The following is an 18,981-nucleotide window of genomic DNA, read 5'->3' on the forward strand; positions in this document are numbered from 1 at the left end:
ATCAGTCAGGATTTAAGATTAGCAGATTTATCAGTGTTACTGTACAAGCTGGTAAATAAGCAACAACAGCTGCAGTACAAAATGCCAAACTAGGATTGATGAAGTTTAGAAAAATGTTTCCACACAGATTTTTACTTGCGCTGCTGCCCAGGTATGATAATGGCTGCCAAAGTTTATTTGGCAGCCCCTTTTTCCCCTTTATCCTTCCAAGAGAACGAAGCCATCTGCAGTATGTTAGTGTTTCCCTTCAACAGGTTTGTATGAGAAAGTTAAGCTGGAGGTTTATATGGTTTCTTATATGAGGGATTAACATTCTGCGTATTAGTCGTCTGACCGTGTCATGTTACATACACTCCTTTCTCTGAATACAAAAACAGCTTACATGTGAATGCTGCTCCATTACAGCAAGGAACATAATCACATTTATTCTGGTCTATATTCAATTCAGTTGTTTTAAATAATTACTTATTAACATTATTTTTATAAACATCACAGAGTAAAAATTAATAAGTCGGCCCGAGTTTTGCCTTAATCGTGTGTCGTGCATGGTGAAGTATACGTGGGATAACGAGACGCGATTAACACCTCACGACCAGCAATCGTATGGTTGCAAGAAAATCAAACCTGTTTGAAATCCTGTCGCCTGTCGTGAGGGTGTCAACGCAACCTCTCACACTGCGCACGCGCAAACACAAGAATGAAAGTGAAAAAGAGAGCAGCACTGCAGCGTGTGATCTGGACACAAGCGATGGAGGCACAACTTGTAGAACTTTGGCAATTTCATCCGAGCCTTTTCGATGTGGCCTCACAAAATGATCACGACCACAACAACCGTGAAAATAGTTGGATGGACATTGCTGCTCAATCACAGCTGCCTGGTCAATGTTTTCGTTAGCAATTTAGCAAAGCTGATGGTGGTGGTGTGTCTGTGTGAGTGAAAGACAGAGAGGAAGATTTTGGATAAGCTTCATGTTATAGACGCACAGTTTGAGCACTCAGGTCACATCAGAGCATCAGGTCATATAGTGCGAGACTGCATCGTGACCTACGAACTTCTAACCCCTGCGATTCAATTGTACAGTTTCAGCAGGAGCTGAATAACGCCACTGAAAAAAAACAAAACAAAAGATCGCAGAGTGTATGCCCAGCTTTAGGAGGTGATTTGGAAAGATCTTGGTGGTTCTTGTTGATCAAAGTTCTTGTTTTTTAGCGATTCCAGCTGAAGTAAACCACTGACAACTTTTGGGGTTGAGAAAAAGCACGCTGCTGTAAAGAAATGGAAGCATTTCATTTATTGACAATAAAATATACAAAGAGCTTTGCAGTTAAAACGAACTCCAAAGAATGATTGCATAGGTGAAATTGGACTTTATCAGCCAGCTGTATCTGCATGTACGTTTAGACTGAGGACAACTGAAACATTCACGGTCTCTAAATAAAAGCCCACAAATGCTTCTAGAGGTCCCAGAAAGAGTACACTGAGAATCAGAGCTGCTAATGACTAACAACGGCTGCCAAGGAGGTTGTGTCTTTGGTACGTGTATGTCATTCTGATCAACGTTGTACGGGTGTGGAGTGGGTCACGGTAACAATTTGCCACATCCACCAAGCTCTTCATGATCGACTTATTTATTGATCAAATATCGACAAAAAGTCTTAGAACTTGGAAACTGTGATTCTTACAAGTGTGGTGTGTATCGTAAACATACAGAACGCACTGTATAAAGATCTAAAATATGTCGCCTTAGACCTCTCACCTCTCCTTCCAGGTGAATACACTGACCTGAAGGTTAAAGTGACCATAATGCTATAGGGAGCCATTTAAAACAGCTTTAGTGCCGCTGCTTGCACTAAAATGTCGACAGAGAGTTCCCAGAGAAGACAGGCTAGTTTACCCAGGTTGAATTACAATTGCAGAGGGCAAAACTGGCTCAAGTTGTCACTTTTCTTGACATTTTCTTGCCTGAAACACATCAGCCACCCAAATACTACTTGCAGTGAAATTCTAAATGTCCATCTGATTCTAAAAGCACTTAAACAATAGTTCTGTGGTCCATGTTGACACTTAACCCCACCCCTCCAACGCCCACGCTCGTCTACATCTGTGTGATGCGAGCGTGCCGAGGGACCTCTGAGGACTGGGGCAACGGCTGCCTCCACACATTATGTAACCAAGCTCAGACAAACACACTCAGCAACCCTCACGCTGAGCCTGGATCAGTGGGTGAAGGGTTGACGGGCAGTGGAGGGGATGCCACTTTCTCCTCACCCTGCCTGCACCCCATTCTTGCTACACATGAACTCTGAACCTCAGAAAAGGACGCAGGCCTTGCATTAGAGGAGGGAGAATGAGGATGTCAAAAAGAGGTCACCTGCAGCTGCTGGCAGGGATTAAAGCTTTGTATGTGTACGCATGCTTAAACTTACATGGCCTTTCTTTGCTTTGTAATTCCTTCCATCCACTCGTTCATTGTAATTCCCTTACAAGGACTAAGAACAGCAATATTCCTTAAAGAAAAAAACAACTCTTTATAAAATGAAATCCTCTGAGTTGCCTTGTACACAGAAAATATATATGAAAGGCACCCTTGAAATGATTTATTAAGCTGTGGCACTGAGGTTCAGCTAGAGCTGAGGGGAAACTCTTAAAGCTGAATACATTTTCAAACGGCTGCTGAAAACTAATAAAAAACACCAGCTACCAAACTCATAACTTAAGGAACTCAAGAGTGCTTCCTATGTAATTGTATGTAGGTCTGGATTTTGCACTCTGGGGAAATACTAAAGGGGGGGTCCACATTAATTTGTTTCATACGCAGCTGTGGCTCTGACAGTGTTTTATTTAAAATGATAAATGAATAAAGATGTGGGGAAAATGTCTCTTTGCTTCCATTTATTCATCACTACACACTGAAGGAGTGTTCTGTGCAGACTCTCGATGCTGGACGAAATCTTACAAGTAAGGAAACTTTCTTTGCCAGAACCCTGAAGCCAGTTTATTGGCTGCTGTTGCTCAGAGTTTTTTGTTTTTTCCCCTATAGTCCTTCAGTCCTTCATCACTGTCTTTGTACAAGCTCCCATTCAGCCCTACAAATTTATGAAAATGGACACAGACACAGAAGTATCTGCTGTCACACACATGAAGTTGAGAGACATCCTATTCTTAATCCACAGGGTTTAATATGATGTCAGCCCACCCTTTGCAGCTATAACAGCTTTGACTTTCCACAAGGTTAGGAGTGTTTTGTGGAATTCATAACCATTGTTCCAGAGGTGCATTTGTAAGGGGATGACGAGAAGGCCTGGCTCACAGTCTCCACTCTAATATATCAAAGGTGTTCATTCAGGTTGAGGTCAGGAGTAGGGATGGCACCGGTTCTGACATAAACGGTAGTAACCAGACCAAAAAGCAGCGCACATTTCGGTGCTTTATTTCGGTGCTTTTTTTTCCTGAGCTGTGATACACTTTAGATTCTAGCCAATCATTTTACGTTTCTGAGGATAGTAGGCGGAGCCAGGTACGTACGTTCTTTTAGAGCAGAGCTACAGATTAAAAATGTCCAAGGCGAAGCGGTCAAAAGTCTGGCTGTACTTCACAGCAAAAGATGCAAACTCAGCAGCAACAAGTGCTTTAAGCTGATACTGTGATACTGTCAAAGGAGGTAACACCTCAAATCCCATGAAACACCTGACGACGCATAGCGTTTTTTTAAAAGCTGAGAAATGCGCCGTATTTAATAGCTTGCTGCAAGACCTCACACCGAGCACATCTACTGCGGGTGGGTTGCCAGTTATCGGACCCGGAGTTCGCAACATCCCCCAAGAACCCGAAGAGGAGAGTCCTGGCCCCTAGCCCTGCCAGTGGAGCAGAAATGATGAGGATGATGATGGCAGCAGCCGTTCTTCTCTGCGTGAGTAGCTTCATGTTGTTCGTGTGTAATTTACGTTGAGTAGGCTAACCACGTTATTACATTAATGCATGTAAGGTGAACTAGCAAACATCATCATAGCTACATGCGGCTGTCTTCTTGTTTGATGGCAGATACTCCCTTCACCCTGGCCAGAAGGGCTAAAATGACCAAAGAAGAAGTGGAAAACAGTTAAACATGAGAGGTTTTGGACAAAGTTTGCATTTTTTCCATTGATTAAGCACTGCTTCCAGCCAAGAGTGATACCATATATGCCCCATAGCTGCAGAAAAGGCTAACATTGTTATCTTTTTACAAAAACCTGCTGAACATGAGAGGTTTTTGGACCAATTTTGTGTTCTCCATTCTTTAAGCACCGGTTTGAGCACCGGCACAGTTTCAAAAGTACCGGTTTGGCACCGGTATCGGATAAAACCTGAACGATACCCATCCCTAGTCAGGAGTCTGTGCAGGCCAGTCAAGTTCTCCTACACCAAACTCACTCATCCATCTTTATGGGCCATCCCCAAACTGTTCCCACTAAGTTGGGGGGATGAAATGAAGCATTAAGAGTTACTTTCACTGGAACAAAGGGACCAAAAAACAACCCCACACCATAATTCCCCCTCTACCAAACTTTACACTTGGCCTAGTGCAGTCACACAAGTATTGTTCTCATGGCAACCGCCAAACCCAGACTGCCAGATGGAGAAGTGTCATGTTATTCCAGAGAACATGTCTCCACTGCTCTAGAGTCCAGTGGTGGTGTGCTTTACACCACTGCAGCTGACGCTTTGCGTTGTGCTTGGTGATGTAAGGCTTGGATGCAGCTGCTCAGCTGTGGAAACCCATTCCACGAAGCTCTCTAAACACTGTTCTTGACCTAATCTGAAGGCCACATGAACTTTGGAGGTCTGTAGCGACTGACTGTCACTGAGTGCACCGACCGGACATGTTGCACAGTTAGCATCTGATCATAGTACCACACTGGATTTCACTGAGCTCCTTAGAGCAGCACATTCCTTCATAAATGCCTAGGTGCTTGATTTTATACACCTGTGGTCGAGGAACTGGAACACATGACTTCAATGATTTGGATGGGCGAGTTGATTAAATATACTGTAATATGATTTTAATGATGATATTATGGTGGAGGAATATCATCTTAATTCTTCCACTATAACAACCTCAGATGCTTCTAAGACATACACATTTGGATTATGTTAAGGCTTTAAGTCAGAGGTGGCTGCTGTGATTGACAGTTGTGCCAAAACAGGCAGCTGTAGCCAGGAGCTTCTGCTAGGCACTGAATAGTCAGTGAAGCAGGTAACTTTACAAAGTTATGAATCACTGAGTAGCTCAAGGTGGATGTTAAATTACAGATAGAAGAATAATACTGTGCAAATGTGTAAACCACAGTGAAGTAGTTTATACATTTGCGAAACAAGTAAAAGATCCAGGAGGAGACAAATCCCCAGAACGGCATCTGGCTAAAAAAGAAGAAGAAAAAAAGACCTCACACATGTGGAGCTACCTGCTGTGCAAGCCCCTTATGAATCAGCAAGCAGCCAAAAATCAGCTTTTACTGAATTTTTCAAAGATTAGGATTACAATTTATTAAAAAACTAGAGCCATGTATCTGTATATGCCCTAGTTAGTTGCAGCACTCAAACCAGGGGTATCAAACATACCATTCCAGCCCACCATAAAAGCTTTGGAAAATGTAAAGGAGTGCATAGATTTTACACTTTTAACAGCATTTACATAAGTATGACAGCCCCCCCTAAAAAAGTAATTAAGTAATGGATAAACAACAAAATAACAAATAAGTTCCTGTTTTCCATCATCTGCTATAGAATTAACTGTTTTCTTTTAATAGTGAGTCCACAGTCTGTTTGTTTGGAAGAAAAGGGCATTTTCTTTAATTTTATGAAACCTTCCTATTTTCAGCTGCGAGTACTCCAGTTTCATCATGCAGGCTGTAAGTGGCAAACGATAGAAAAGGAGTTTGACATCCCTGACTTAAACCAAGGTGTCTGGAACTACAAGTCTGGACAGAAAATGAATGACTGAGCCCCCCTTGACTGGTCCACATGCTTAGCAAACACTCAGTCATATGAATAGGAATGGCAATAAGAATTGTGAGGCCGTACATTAACGACACACCCACCCACACCCTTACTGCAGAGAAGTACAACAGACTGGTGCTAATACCTATATGTGCAGCTCAGTGCATAATGGCATAAACTCATATACTAGGCCTCTCCCTATAGAAGCAGCTATTGGCTGGGAGCCACATTTCATACATGACACCGCCCTATGACACAGGTATGACTCTGAATCCTCCAGCAGCTTTTCAGGCAAACTTTGGCACGCAAGCGCCCACGGACAGACCGACCTATGGGCACATGTCACAGCAAAGGAGCGAGCAGTGACGGTGGAGATTACACTACAGACACACACAGACACTACATAGTTGTCACATCTTCCCTCGTTCACCTCTGACTGCAGAATGTAGAGTAACTCGTTTCACACAGTGCGGTGGCAGTAAGAGAAAGCCGGTGTAGGTGAACCTGGGGACGTCACAGAGCTGCAGTGCACCGGCCACACGACGACGGCGTTTCCCTGTAGCTGGAGTACAGCAGGCCGGCGCAGCGCCGGGGCTGACGTGAGGACAGCGCTCACCTTGCACCGGCGTCCCCGAGCAGAAGCTTTCAGCCTGTTTTCGCTGAAAGTGTCAAACTGTCTCACTCAGCAGCACTCCACCGCTCAAATAAAAGCGCCTCCCGGTAGCGTCCACGTAAAACCGCTGAACGAGGAGCGGCAGTTATCTCGTGAAGAAACAAGCTCAACAAACACGTTAAAAAAATCAAATAAAAGCTGCTTTACCGACTCGAGCCGGCGTCAGCTAATGCCTCTCCCTCCGGTGTTAGCCTCCTCTACCGGTCCGCTTTCAGGTGCCTGGAGACGGGAGAGCAACGTCCGCTAGCCGGTACTGTCAAAGTCATGGCCACGGCGTTTACTAGTTCTCTATGCTCGGTCCTCCCCCATGCCTGTACAGTACGGGTGAACGCGGGTCAGCAGCCTACGAGGGTGGCTCTACACCGAGGGTCTGCAGCACCCTCTAGCGGACGGATGTGAACATCCAGCGCGGAGGGTTATATAATGCACAAAACCTGGATAACAATAATACTGTTTTGTTTTTTACTTCATTAACACTAAATAAAGTATAAACGTCCGATAATATCAATATTTCTGTTTTGTTAAAATCAGCCCTTGTTCTCAATGGAGGCACAGTCATACTGAGAGGAAGAACATATATCAAAACTTACAAAAAGCTTGAAAACCAACACCAACTTACCAGATCCACTCCCTGTAAAGCTGAATGATGAAGGTATTTCTTTTAATTTGACACTTATTTCAATTTTTAAAAAATCAAGAAGATCATCTGCACTGCAAACGGAAAGACAAAAAATGTTTGCATCGCTGTCACAGTTTGTTTCTTTCTCCAACCTGACAGCGCATGCTGCCTTTCTCCTCCCCTTTAGGGTGGAGTTGTATACTTTCCCGCTCCTCAGTCGTAGCACCTGTTTGCCATCAAGTTTATCCACTTCAGTGCAAACAGACCAGCTGCTAGTGTTGCACCAGTGAGCTACATACTGAGCCGAGAGGATAGAAACTAAGGCTACGTTCACACTGCAGGTCTTAATGCTCAGTTCCGATTTTTTTTTGTCTGCTTGTTCACACTACAAATAAAATGTGACAGCAAACGCGCTGAATCAAAGCGACCGCATGCGCAAAAGAAGACGTCACGCACAACGCGCTCTGTTTAGACCCAGATCAAACAGTATTGTTTGACTGATGGCCTTAATATAAAGACTTGTTTCGGACTTTAAGTTTACCAATTTTACTTTAAGTTATAAAGTTATTTTGTTATTTACATATGGCCTAATGATGATCCTTATTGCTGTTTTAGAGAGGAGCAGGGCTTCAAAGGAAATGTTCACGTTTTCTTCAACGTTGTCTTCCCAACATCTACACAGGATGGCCAGGAAGCGTTCGCGATGTCTTCTCGGGCGCTGATAATTGGCGTCTGTCTCGTGTCAGTGACGTAAAAGATGGATTTAATGCGACATGACCATCAAACAGCAGTCGCTTTCTAAAACATCAGATATGTATCGGATTCAGTACCACATACGAAAGTGACCCCGATCGGATTTGAAAATATCGGATTTGTGCCGTTCACACTGTCATAGCATGATCGGATATGGGTCGCATAGGGTCAAAAAAGTCGGATTTGATGCGCTTTCGCCTGGTAGCCTAAGTATTGATATTTGGATCGTTCTGTCCACGTCTACACCTGCTAGTGGTAATCAGAAATAATTGTCCGTGTCCCTGTGTTACTTACCTTCATGCTTAGTTTTGTGTGTAAATGTAAAGGCTGTGAAACTTGACACCAGTCTCTGTTGGTTTTGCGTTTGGGTCCACCTTTGCTGACTGGCCTCACAGCCTTGACAGTGACTGCTGACATATTCAACTAAGAAGTGCATCTGCTGCATCAGACTAGCTCAGTTTTGAATTACTGCTTGGCCTTGAAAATTCAGTTTTTTGTAGGTTTAGCGTAAAACAAAATTGTTTTACAGCAAATTCAAAATAAAAAGCTTTAAAATGAATTTCCTTTTAAACAATCCACACACTTGCTTACCTTATAAAAAGGTTTGCTATTAATATACATTGTTACTATTCATTCCTACAGGCAAAGGGCTGGCATTTTTAAAGCACTTTCAGTTTTGGGTTTAATTTTGTTGTTTTTTTGGCCTACTTGAGGTTTGACTTATTTCACATCTGTACATAGAGCCGACTTCTAATCATGGAGACCTCAGGAACCCTTTTCATATGAAGTAACATTGCTAAGACACAAGGCAACTTGGCAAAATATACATTTCTCATTCAACTTAAAGGAAGCAGTAAAACCTTCTTAATATAAGCAAGAAAAATATTTCCTGTTCTGCCCAAACACAGATTGCTAGACATGGTGCATGGACCTTAAAAAGGTGAACTTAGTTATCTGCAGGTAGTGGTGGCTGTAGCTCAGATAGTAGAGCAGGTCACCTACTAACCGGAAGTTTGGTGGTTTGATCCCAGTCTGCATGCCAAGTATAGTGACCCCATGTTGCTCTCTGATGCATCCATCGGTGTGTGAATGTTAGACAAGAAGTGCGTAGAAAAAAAAGAAGTCCATGGGTAAAGGTGCAAGTTGTGTAAAGGGCTTTGAGTGCTCAGAGTAGAAAAATGCTATTTAAGAACCAGTCCATTTAATAATTAGCCTTGGATGATACAAATCTGTAGATTGTATCAATATTGACAGTAACAGACTTTTGCTGTTGTTTTATTTTAGACTTTTAGAGAGTGTACCAGAGTGCTGAAGACCGAAGAGGACCAAGGATTTATCTGACATGAACTTCCTTCCCTTGTGTCTCGGCCAGTAGCTTAAAAAGATATGCTAATCTGACTGCACCCTATTTAAACTGAATGAGTACCAAATATAACACCAACTGTAACAGCAGGTCACATTTTTAAATACACACATATAAGAAAATTATTGATACATTTAGTTACAATTCATCAGTTTGGAGACTCTTCAGTGCAAATCAGTGGGGAGGAACTCTCACTGACAGGTGTGAGAACACAGGCCACTGTAGCTGTTCACTGCTGGGCTTGGCCTCTGCTAAGCCCACCAGTGAGTTACTGAACTGGGCTGTTGGTACCTTGTGGAGCATGTTAACTGAATTATCCATGATGGATAACAGTTCCACTACCTCACAAGTGTCCAGTTGTCAGCCAGTCACAGAACCAGCCATCCTAATCAGTTTAATCAGTCTATTGGTGTTACCAGCTCTGATGCTGCTTCCCCTACAGACCACAGCAAAGTATACTTCCATCAGTCTGTCGCACTCACCACGTGTCTTTGTTTCTGCGTCTGTAAAGTTTATAGATACTAGCCGAGCAAGCTACTGTTAGCTAATAACCTAGCATTTCACTCGTTGGAGTAAAAGTGGTTCTGGCTTAAATAACAAACAAAGCATACTAGCAAAAAGGTGTGACATCCTGGAGAAACTAATACATAATGCAACAGTGGCTTTGTCCATCTTTTATATACAGTCTGTGTTTTCACATATATTACAAGATTGAAAGACGCAGTCTGTGACAGTGTAGCTGAGGACTCTTTCTTACTCAGCTTGCACATTTTAGTTTATTTCATATTCCAAGTTCTATTATATTAAGTATGTTTTCACTTCCCATTGATTTAGCTAAAGTTTTGTTTGTTTTTTGACACTTTGGCTTAGCAAATGTCTAACAATTCCTAAAATTTATAGTGCTCAGCTAAATAATTTGGAATTATTGTAAAGATGTTTCTTTTGTTTGTTTTACAGATATTATAATGCTTTCATAACATCATTGGTCTTTACAGGAAGCCAATTAGTTGAATGAGTTAGTAACTAATCACTGATGTCTGCTAATCCTGTCGTTGACATTTAAGCCAGAATATTCTAAACTACGGAATCTTTAGTGTCCAATTATATGTGAACACAGAAGGGTAGCGCTGTCTCATACGCAGTCATTTCAATAAAAATATAAACATTTTATAGTAATTTTCATGTAATATTCACTTTGTTAATTCAAAATGCATCTACAGGATCTCAGAGCCTTTTGTTCTGGACGGCACATAGAAAAGAAATGACACCATTTCCTGTGCATATGTGCTCTTTTTTTATTGCAATATCTGCATGTTGACATATATTTACACTCACACACGCACATACGCTCACGATGCCAATGGTCAAACAGAACAAGAACTTTTTACTTTGAAGCACTGAACACATGACATGAGAAAACAAACGTAGCAAATTAACCAGCAGCTTTCTACACTTCACATGCACAGACTGAAACGCACACGCACAATCCCATTCGACACTCCATGCACACACTCACACGCGCACGAGTTCCCACAAAGGACCACCAAGAGACGTAGTCAAGGTCTGGATGTTCAGAGTGCAGGATATATTTATAGATTTGTTTTTAACACTGATGATGCCAGAACTATAAGAGCTAAACTGAACTGTACTGTACACAACACAGACAGGCCGGCCATCAATCCAACATTTACTTTCACTATTACACTAATCTGGTAAAGTCAACATCTCCATAGCAACAGGGAAGAAGAGTGATACTGATACATTTTGAAGTAGTCTTAAGTTCATGATAATCTTCGTTATATCTATGTATACTATTTACAGAACATAAACATACTTTATATTTAAAGGGATTACATTTACACATGGAACATCATCTTTTTTTAACTACTATTAAATATTCACTAAAAGCCTCTTTGTGATCACATCTTGATATTCAAAAGGCTTCGGCATTTTTGCATGTGCTCCATTTGATACTGCTTGTGAGGATACACATAATAACGATAATTACCTGCAGCCAGACGAGAGGTATGCAACAAATACAACAAAGACTAGCTTAAAAACATAGATGACTTAAATTCTTAACTCTTCTTTTTTTCTTTTTATACACACAATTCACATAACACCACTTTTTTTGTTACAATGATCTATTGTTTTTTTCAGGTTTTAGTTTTTTTTACAGATAATATTTTTTAACAGTACGACTTCCAGTGTTTTACTCTGATATGTGTACTTGATGATGAGAATGCCGAGTAGGAGGGAAGTGATTCTGTGGTATTGCCTACAGATACATGCCGAGTTATAGAGGAACCTGTTTGTTCCTCTCTTGGACCAGGTGTGTAGTTACATAGATAAATGCATCGATGGATTCGAGGAAGATCTCTTCTTTTCCTGCTCTTCTTCCTTATTTCTGGGTGGCGTGTCTATTGTCGTGTGTTTGGTTTGCTCCTCTGGTTGGCTCTACTCATAGAAGCTCCGATCACTACAAAAGGGAAGAGTGGGAAAAGAAAGCAAGCTGTCTTACAGGTTGGTTTGCATCCATCAACACACCCATTTTAGACTGAACCGTTTTAGCAACCCCCACCATAACACTAGAGTCGTTGTTTGGTATGAGCAGGCTTTAACAGGGTAGTAAACAAGAAACTGTCAGTGAAAGATGGCGGTAGCGCACGCTGCTTTATCTTCTTTCTCAGCTTCCTTGTAAAGACTGTAATTTATAAAATAAACATCATAATGTATTCGATAAGCTGAGCTGACAAACCCAAGAGGACAGTGTTTACTGAGGTCATAGATTAAGTGACTTGGTTTCAACGTAACTTTATTCTTTCATGAGTTATTTACAAGTTTCTCTTTGTTCACAGCCATTGACATGTCGAAGAGGTTAACATGTGAGGAGCGGATCGAAATTGTGTTGATATCTGGTGAACGCAGTAACCGGGTCATTGCAGCAGATTTCAATGCAAGACACCGAGACCACCCATCTCCCATGCTACAGTTAGCAAACTGTCAAACATCCCTTCAGCGGATATTAGCTACTCACAAATGGCACCCTTACAAACTCCAGCTACTGCAGCATCTCAACGAGGATGACCCAGATCAGCGCGGAGAATTTGCAGAATGGGCAAAACAAAAATTGGAACAGGACCCTCAGTTCACGCAGAAGATTTTGTTCAGTGATGAGACAAACTTCTATGTGAGTGGTGAAGTTAACAAACAAAATCACCACTATTCAGTTTTTCAGTTTTCAGTTTTATTTGTCATATGCAAGTTAGCACAGGGTCAACATTGCAATAAAATGTGTTTGACGAGCAGCAGTCACTCAGCAGCATGATACAGTAGGAGAAAATATAATAAAATAAAATAATAAAGAAAATAGAAAAATAGTAAGGAGCAAAATATTAGAGAGACATGGTAAAAGAGAAAAGATGACTAAATATATATGTATCTATAAATATAAATATATGTACACTAGTGATTAAATAAGAAAATCTTGAAAAGAAATATGACGGGAGGGCAGATGGGATATTGCACAGGAATGAACAGCAGAAAATTACAGTATTGCACTTTTAAATATAAATATCAATAACAATAAAGTGGAGTGACCAGTGCAGATTAAACAGAGTACTTGTGAAGCTGCAGGGTAGCTTCTGAGTGCTGTGTTGTGTGTGTTTAAGTGTTGTGGTTGAGGTGTCGTATGGCTTGGTGGTAAAAACTGTTTTTGAGTCTTGTAGTCTGAGCAGACAGGCTACTGTAACGTCTGCCAGATGGTAACAAGGAGAAGAGCTGATGTGCGGGGTGGCTGTGGTCCTTGATGATGCTGTGTGCTTTACGGAGGCATCGCTGGAGATAAATGTCCTGAATGGCAGGAAGCCTCGTGCCAGTGATGTGCTCTGCTGCCTTCACCACCCTCTGTAGTGATTTACGGCTGCTGGCAGAGCAGCTTCTGTACCAAACTGTGATGCAGCTCGTCAGCAAGCTCTCGATTGCACGCCAAACTTCCTCAGCCTCCTCAGGAAGTAAAGCCGCTGGCGAGCTTTCCTGATAGCAGCGTCTGTGTGAAGGGTCCAGGAGAAGTCCTCAGTGATGTTGATTCCAAGGAACTTGAAGCTGCTGACCCTTTCGACCTTGACACCGTTGATATGGATGGTCTGGTGTTCTCTGACTGGGCGTTTCCGGTAGTCCACTATCATCTCTCTAGTTTTGCTGATGTTGAGAGTCAGGTTATTTTCCAGGCACCACTCGTACAGCGCCATCACCTCCTCTCTATAGGCCGTCTCATCGTTGTCTGTGATGAGGCCTATGATGGTTGTGTCATCCGCAAACTTGATGATGATGTTGGACTCGTGTTTAGCAACACAGTCGTGTGTGAGCAGGGAATATAGGAGGGGGCTAAGCACACAACCCTGTGGCATACCTGTGTTTAGGATGAGTGATGAGGAGGTGTGCTTACCAACTCTCACCACCTGGGGCCTGTTTGTGAGGAAGTTTAGAATCCATCTGCAGATCGGTGTTCCCAGCCCAAGGTCGACGAGCTTCGTGGCAAGTTTTGAGGGGATGATGGTGTTAAATGCCGAGCTGTAGTCGATGAAGAGCATCCTTGCATATGTATTCCCTTTCTCCAGGTGAGTGAGGGTGGTGTGCGTTGCCAGGGCGATGGCATCCTCCGTGGCTCTGTTTGTCCGATAGGCAAACTGAAGAGGGTCCAGTGTGTCAGGGAGGGAGGAGCAGATGTGACCTTTGACCAGCCGCTCCAGGCACTTCATGATGACGGATGTCAGTGCAACAGGACGGTAGTCATTCAGACAGGAGACCACTGATTTTTTGGGAACGGGAATGATGGTGGATGCTTTGAGGGACGTGGGGACCACTGACTGCCTCAGGGAGAGGTTGAAGATGTTGGTGAATACCTCTGCCAGCTGGTCGGCACACACTCTGAGTAGCCGGCCTGGGATGTCGTCTGGTCCTGGAGCTTTGTGAGGATTGACCTTTTTAAAAGTCCATCTCACAGCTTCTGTTTTCAGAGTTAGAGTTGCAGCCTCACTGTCCTCCTGAGGGTAGAGGATCTGCTCTCTGTTGTCTGCGTCAAAACGAGCATAGAAGTTGTTGAGCTCATCTGCAAGAGATGCAGCGGGCTGAACACTGCCTGTGTTGACCTTCTTGTAGTCAGTGATGCAGTGCAGTCCATTCCACAGTCGCCTGGTGTCAAAGCTGTGGTAGCTGGACTCCATTTTGTCCCTGTAGTCCTTTCTGGCCTTTTTTATGGACTTTCGGAGGTCGTACCCGGCTGCTTTATATGCATCAGCGTCCCCGGAGTTAAAGGCAGAGGTCCGCACTTTTAGCTTGGCGCGAACGTCTTTATTTACCCAGTGTTTCTGATTTGGATATATGCGGACAGTGGTTTTTGTGATGATATCATCCATGCACTTTCCAATATATCCAATGACAGAGTCTGTGAGTTCATTGATGTTGCCATCAGCTGCATCCACAAATATCTGCCAGTCAGTTGTGTCAAAGCAGTCCTGCAGGACCTCCTCAGCCTCACTGTCCCGTTTGTAAATAACCCTGGAAGCTGGTTTTTCCTGTTTCAGTCTTTGTCTGTATGCAGGCAGCAGCAGTATGGAACAATGGTCTGCCTTACCAAAAGCTGGGTGGGGGAGGTGTTTGTAGCACTCTTTGAATGGAGTGTAACAATGGTCCAGTGTTTGATCACCTCTTGTGGGGAAGGAGATGTGCTGATAGTATTTGGGGAGAACCTTCTTCATGTTGGCTCTGTTGAAGTCTCCCAGCACAATAAAGGCAGCTTATGGATTTTTGTTCTCAAGTCCAATAATGATGTCATACAGTTCGTCCATAGCTTTAGCTTTATCAGCATGTGGGGGAATGTAAACAGCTGAAAGGAGAACTGAGCTGATCTCCCTCGGGAGGTAAAAAGGCCTGACTTTAATGGTCAGCAGCTCGAGGCTCTGAGAGCAGTAAGTTTTTAAGATACACACATCTCTAGCCCACGAGGAGTTAACCATAAAGCACACCCCTCCTCCCCTTTTCTTGCCTGAGTCCTTCGTTCGGTCTCCCCGGTAAACAGTGAATCCATCCGGCGTGATGGCGCAGTCGGGGACGCTGGGCTCCAGCCATGTCTCTGTGAAGGCCAGAACACAGCAGTTCCTGGTGTCTTGTTGGTGTTTAATCCGTGCACGCAGCTCGTCAAGTTTGTTGTCCAGAGACTGGAGATTCGCGAGCAGGATGCTGGGCAGAGGTGGCTTGCTGTTTCTCTGTCGCGTTCGGCACAAAACTCCAGCGCGTTTCCCCCTCTTTCGAAACCCGCTGTAAAGTCCGAACTGGCTGACGAACGTAGCTCCAGAAGCGTTTGTCTGTCATACCGAGTGTATGATCGCGCTGTGCGCACAGAAATTGAAAGCAGTACAAAATAAATAATAACATTTTTGCTGAGATGACTGGGAGCTCTCGTCGGTGCAGCCATCTTACGGCGCAACCGGAATTATGAGTCTGACACTAACCTACATTGGATGGATCCCTCCAAGACTGTTGGAACAACAAAGTGATGGTTTGGTGTGGTATATGGGGTACAACAATAGTGGGTCCCAGGGCTCTAGAGTGCGACCAATTTGGTCGCAAATGCGACCAAATTTTTCAGTGGTGCGACTAAAAATAAATATTTGGTCGCACAGGTGCGACCAACTGTTCCGGTAACAAAAAAAAAATCTCTGTAACTCTCCGTGTGGTCAACAACAGACACACATTATGCACCTATCGTGGACTAAACCAATCAGAGATAGTCAGGGGCGGGACCTCTCTGATTGGCCGTGGTCCAGTTGAAAGTGCAGGTGGAAGAGAGAGGTGAGTAGCTTGAATAAAGCGATATCAATTCATTAACGGATTCCACACAAAGACCTAAACACGGAGCGGACCCAACACATCAGAATCAGCTTCGTCTTTCTCGGCTTTCTCACCCGACGGCCTGAACACGGACACGCTGTCGGAGCTTAGCGATTCTTCGGGTCCGCGCTGTGTTTACGTCTTTTTGCGCTGATTCTGAGCTGCAGGTTTTGCCTCTCTCCAACCAAAATTCACCGAGCCTGCAGCAAAAGAAGCAGCAAACTGCGCTTCACATTTGATCAATGTCGTCATGAATTCCCTCTGACTTTTGCTGTTTTGCTTCCACCACGATAAAAATCACACTTCCTGCACAGCTCTCTCTCTCTCTCTCTCTGTACTTCAGGAACAGTTTCCGTCTCAAATCTGTTTTCTGCATTATTCATTCGCTTATTACCCACCAGTCTAGCGTTGTTTACAGCGCTTTTTCTTTTTTCACTTAAATGACCTCGGACAAGAAAGCCTAATTTCTGCTGTTCAATACTGAAGAAATTTAAATTTCTTAAAATTATGCAAAATTGCAGAATATTTTTAAGGTTATCTGCTATAAAAAGCCAGACCAGGAAAATCTCCTTCATGTTTTCCTGTGTTTTATTCTCAGTTACTTTCACACAAAGGCATCTGCTGTGATTTTCACAATTCTGATGAAGTCTCATGTGTATCAGTACTGATAAATGATCAGAATTATAATATTTCTGACTGTCTGAGGCTAAATTGAATCAAATCAGGACTTTGAGAACCGGAATTGAATGGATTATAGAAATCAGTGATGATACTCAGCCCTAGTGAGCAGCCTAGGCCTGAGAGAAGTGGATGTACTGTAGCTGTGGGTAATAAGAAAAGATGAAAAGAACTATTGATAACTTTTTTGTTAAGTTAAGGCCTGATCTGTCTGAAATTCATAGCCAGTGCTCTGACACGGTGCCATCAATATTTGAATGCTGAAAAAGCACAGTGTATCCAGGAAACACATTATATGCTGCGATAAATGCACTGCCCAAGTGTCCCCTCTCCCCACGGCCTTTCAGCAGCAGACAGCAGCAAACAGGTCGTCAGAGGAGGCCAAGATGATGATTAAGTTTTTAACATTTTCTACAATATTGACAAAGCACTTTAAGCACAAGTTTGTTAGTTAATAATTTAGAAATTAATATTGTCTGTATGGACTCCCCCCCCCAAAGAAAGTGCACATGTAAAACTGCGGTGTTAAGCGATGCGGTTGAAAAATTTGAGTGCGCCTAACTTTTGTGCCGGTACGCCTAAACTTTTAAAGTTAGGCGTACCGGTGCGCCCATGTCAAAAAGTTAGTCTAGAGCCCTGGTGGGTCCATTCTTCAATGGAAACCTCAAGGCCACTGGATATTTGAAATTGCTACATGATGATGTGTTTCCTTCTTTATGTGTCACGATCCTGGGTCTTAGGAGCCAGTGTTTTGAGTTTTAGTTCATTTTGATGTTTATAGTATGTTAAGCTCTTTAGGTCTCCTATGTTCATTTGCTTATTAGTTCCCCCTTGTGTTTCCAACCCATGTTAAGTCTCCCCTGCTCTTCATGTGTTTCATGTCTGTGTCTTACGTTGTCAAGTTCTGGTTATCATGTCTGCGTCTCACTTTGTTTCCTATTTTATTTGGAAGAGATCCTGTGCTTTTATATCATGGTTTATGTTTTGAGTCCTTTGATGTACTGTTTCTTGTTTCCCTGGATCTCAGTTATGGTTATCTTAGGTTTAGCTCTTTGGCTTTGTTATATGGCTTCCCTGTGTTCCATGTTATGTCCACTGTGATGTTTTGTACCATGTTTCAGGTTCCTATGTTCTGTCTCCCCAGTTGCTGTTAAGTTTGCGTGTTTTAGAATTCAGTCAGTGTGTTTCCTGTTTTACTTTGAAGGTCCATGCCTCATGTGAGTGTTTCTAGTTTTGCGTCTGTTTTTGAGTTTACGTTTTGTCTCCGTGAGTTTGCGTTTGGGTCCTCTCCTGCCTGCCACACAGCCGAATCATGACATTATGCACTGAAGCTGGCACGTTCCCTGAGTTTTTCCAGCAAGATGGTGCACCACCACATTATGGGTGCCAGGTCCGAGCATTCCTAGATGAACAGTTTCCTGGAAAGTGGATTGGTCATCGTGGGCCAGTTGAATGGCCCCCAAGGTCTCCCGATCTGACCCCCTTAGACTTTTATCTTTGGGGTCATCTGAAGGCAATTGTCTATGGTGTGAAGATACGAGATGTGCAGCACCTGAAACTACGGATACTGGATGCCTGTGCTGGCATTTCTCCTGCGGTGTTGCTATCAGGATGTGAAGAGTGGGAGAAGAGGGTTGCATTGACAATCCAACACAATGGGCAGCACATTGAACACATTTTATAAGTGGTCAGAAACTTGTAAATAACTCATGAATAAGAATAAAGTTACGTTGAAACCAAGCACACCATTGTTTTTCTTGTGACATTACCAATAAGTTTGATGTGTCACATGGCCCTCTTCCTATTGAAAAAACAAACGTTGTATCCAAGATGGCCGACTTCTAAATGGCCACCATGGTCACCGCCCATCTTGAGGAGTTTGCCCCCTCACATAATATCAGCAACTATTCCCATGTTATTACAGTGTATCCATATAAATGGCCCACCCTGTATAAAAACTAAAACATGCAAACAAACTTAAACTCTGAATCAAAGATTAATAAGCATGAACTAAGGCACCATGGGAT

At 43.0% G+C, this 18,981-nt stretch overlaps 2 protein-coding genes across 5 annotated transcripts in view; both read right to left on the bottom strand.

The window, feature by feature from the left end:
• The window catches only part of LOC146670854 (thyroid hormone receptor alpha), a 118,226-nt gene extending 110,802 nt beyond the window's left edge, over positions 1 to 7,424 (bottom strand). The window contains exon 1 of one of the 3 annotated variants that reach the window (XM_085402964.1): positions 7,270 to 7,424. The gene's annotated coding sequence lies outside the window, so the exon portion shown is untranslated. Of the gene's footprint in view, positions 1 to 6,407; positions 6,959 to 7,269 lie in introns of those variants that run through there. The other 2 variants (XM_085402967.1, XM_085402965.1) reach the window with 2 other exon arrangements.
• Positions 7,425 to 10,664: 3,240 nt separating this feature from the next.
• The window catches only part of LOC146670856 (vesicle-fusing ATPase), a 98,125-nt gene continuing 89,808 nt past the window's right edge, over positions 10,665 to 18,981 (bottom strand). For both annotated transcript variants that reach the window (XM_085402972.1, XM_085402971.1), the window contains one exon: positions 10,665 to 11,864. In XM_085402972.1, coding sequence (XP_085259098.1) covers positions 11,843 to 11,864 — 22 coding nt within the window. In that variant the 3' untranslated portion in view covers positions 10,665 to 11,842. The remainder of the gene's footprint in view (positions 11,865 to 18,981) is intronic.

This window comes from Rhamphochromis longiceps, linkage group LG4 (genome assembly GCF_057381845.1).
Source record: "Rhamphochromis longiceps isolate RC_006_pf linkage group LG4, R_longiceps_female_GT1.1, whole genome shotgun sequence".
Lineage (NCBI taxonomy): Eukaryota > Metazoa > Chordata > Actinopteri > Cichliformes > Cichlidae > Rhamphochromis > Rhamphochromis longiceps.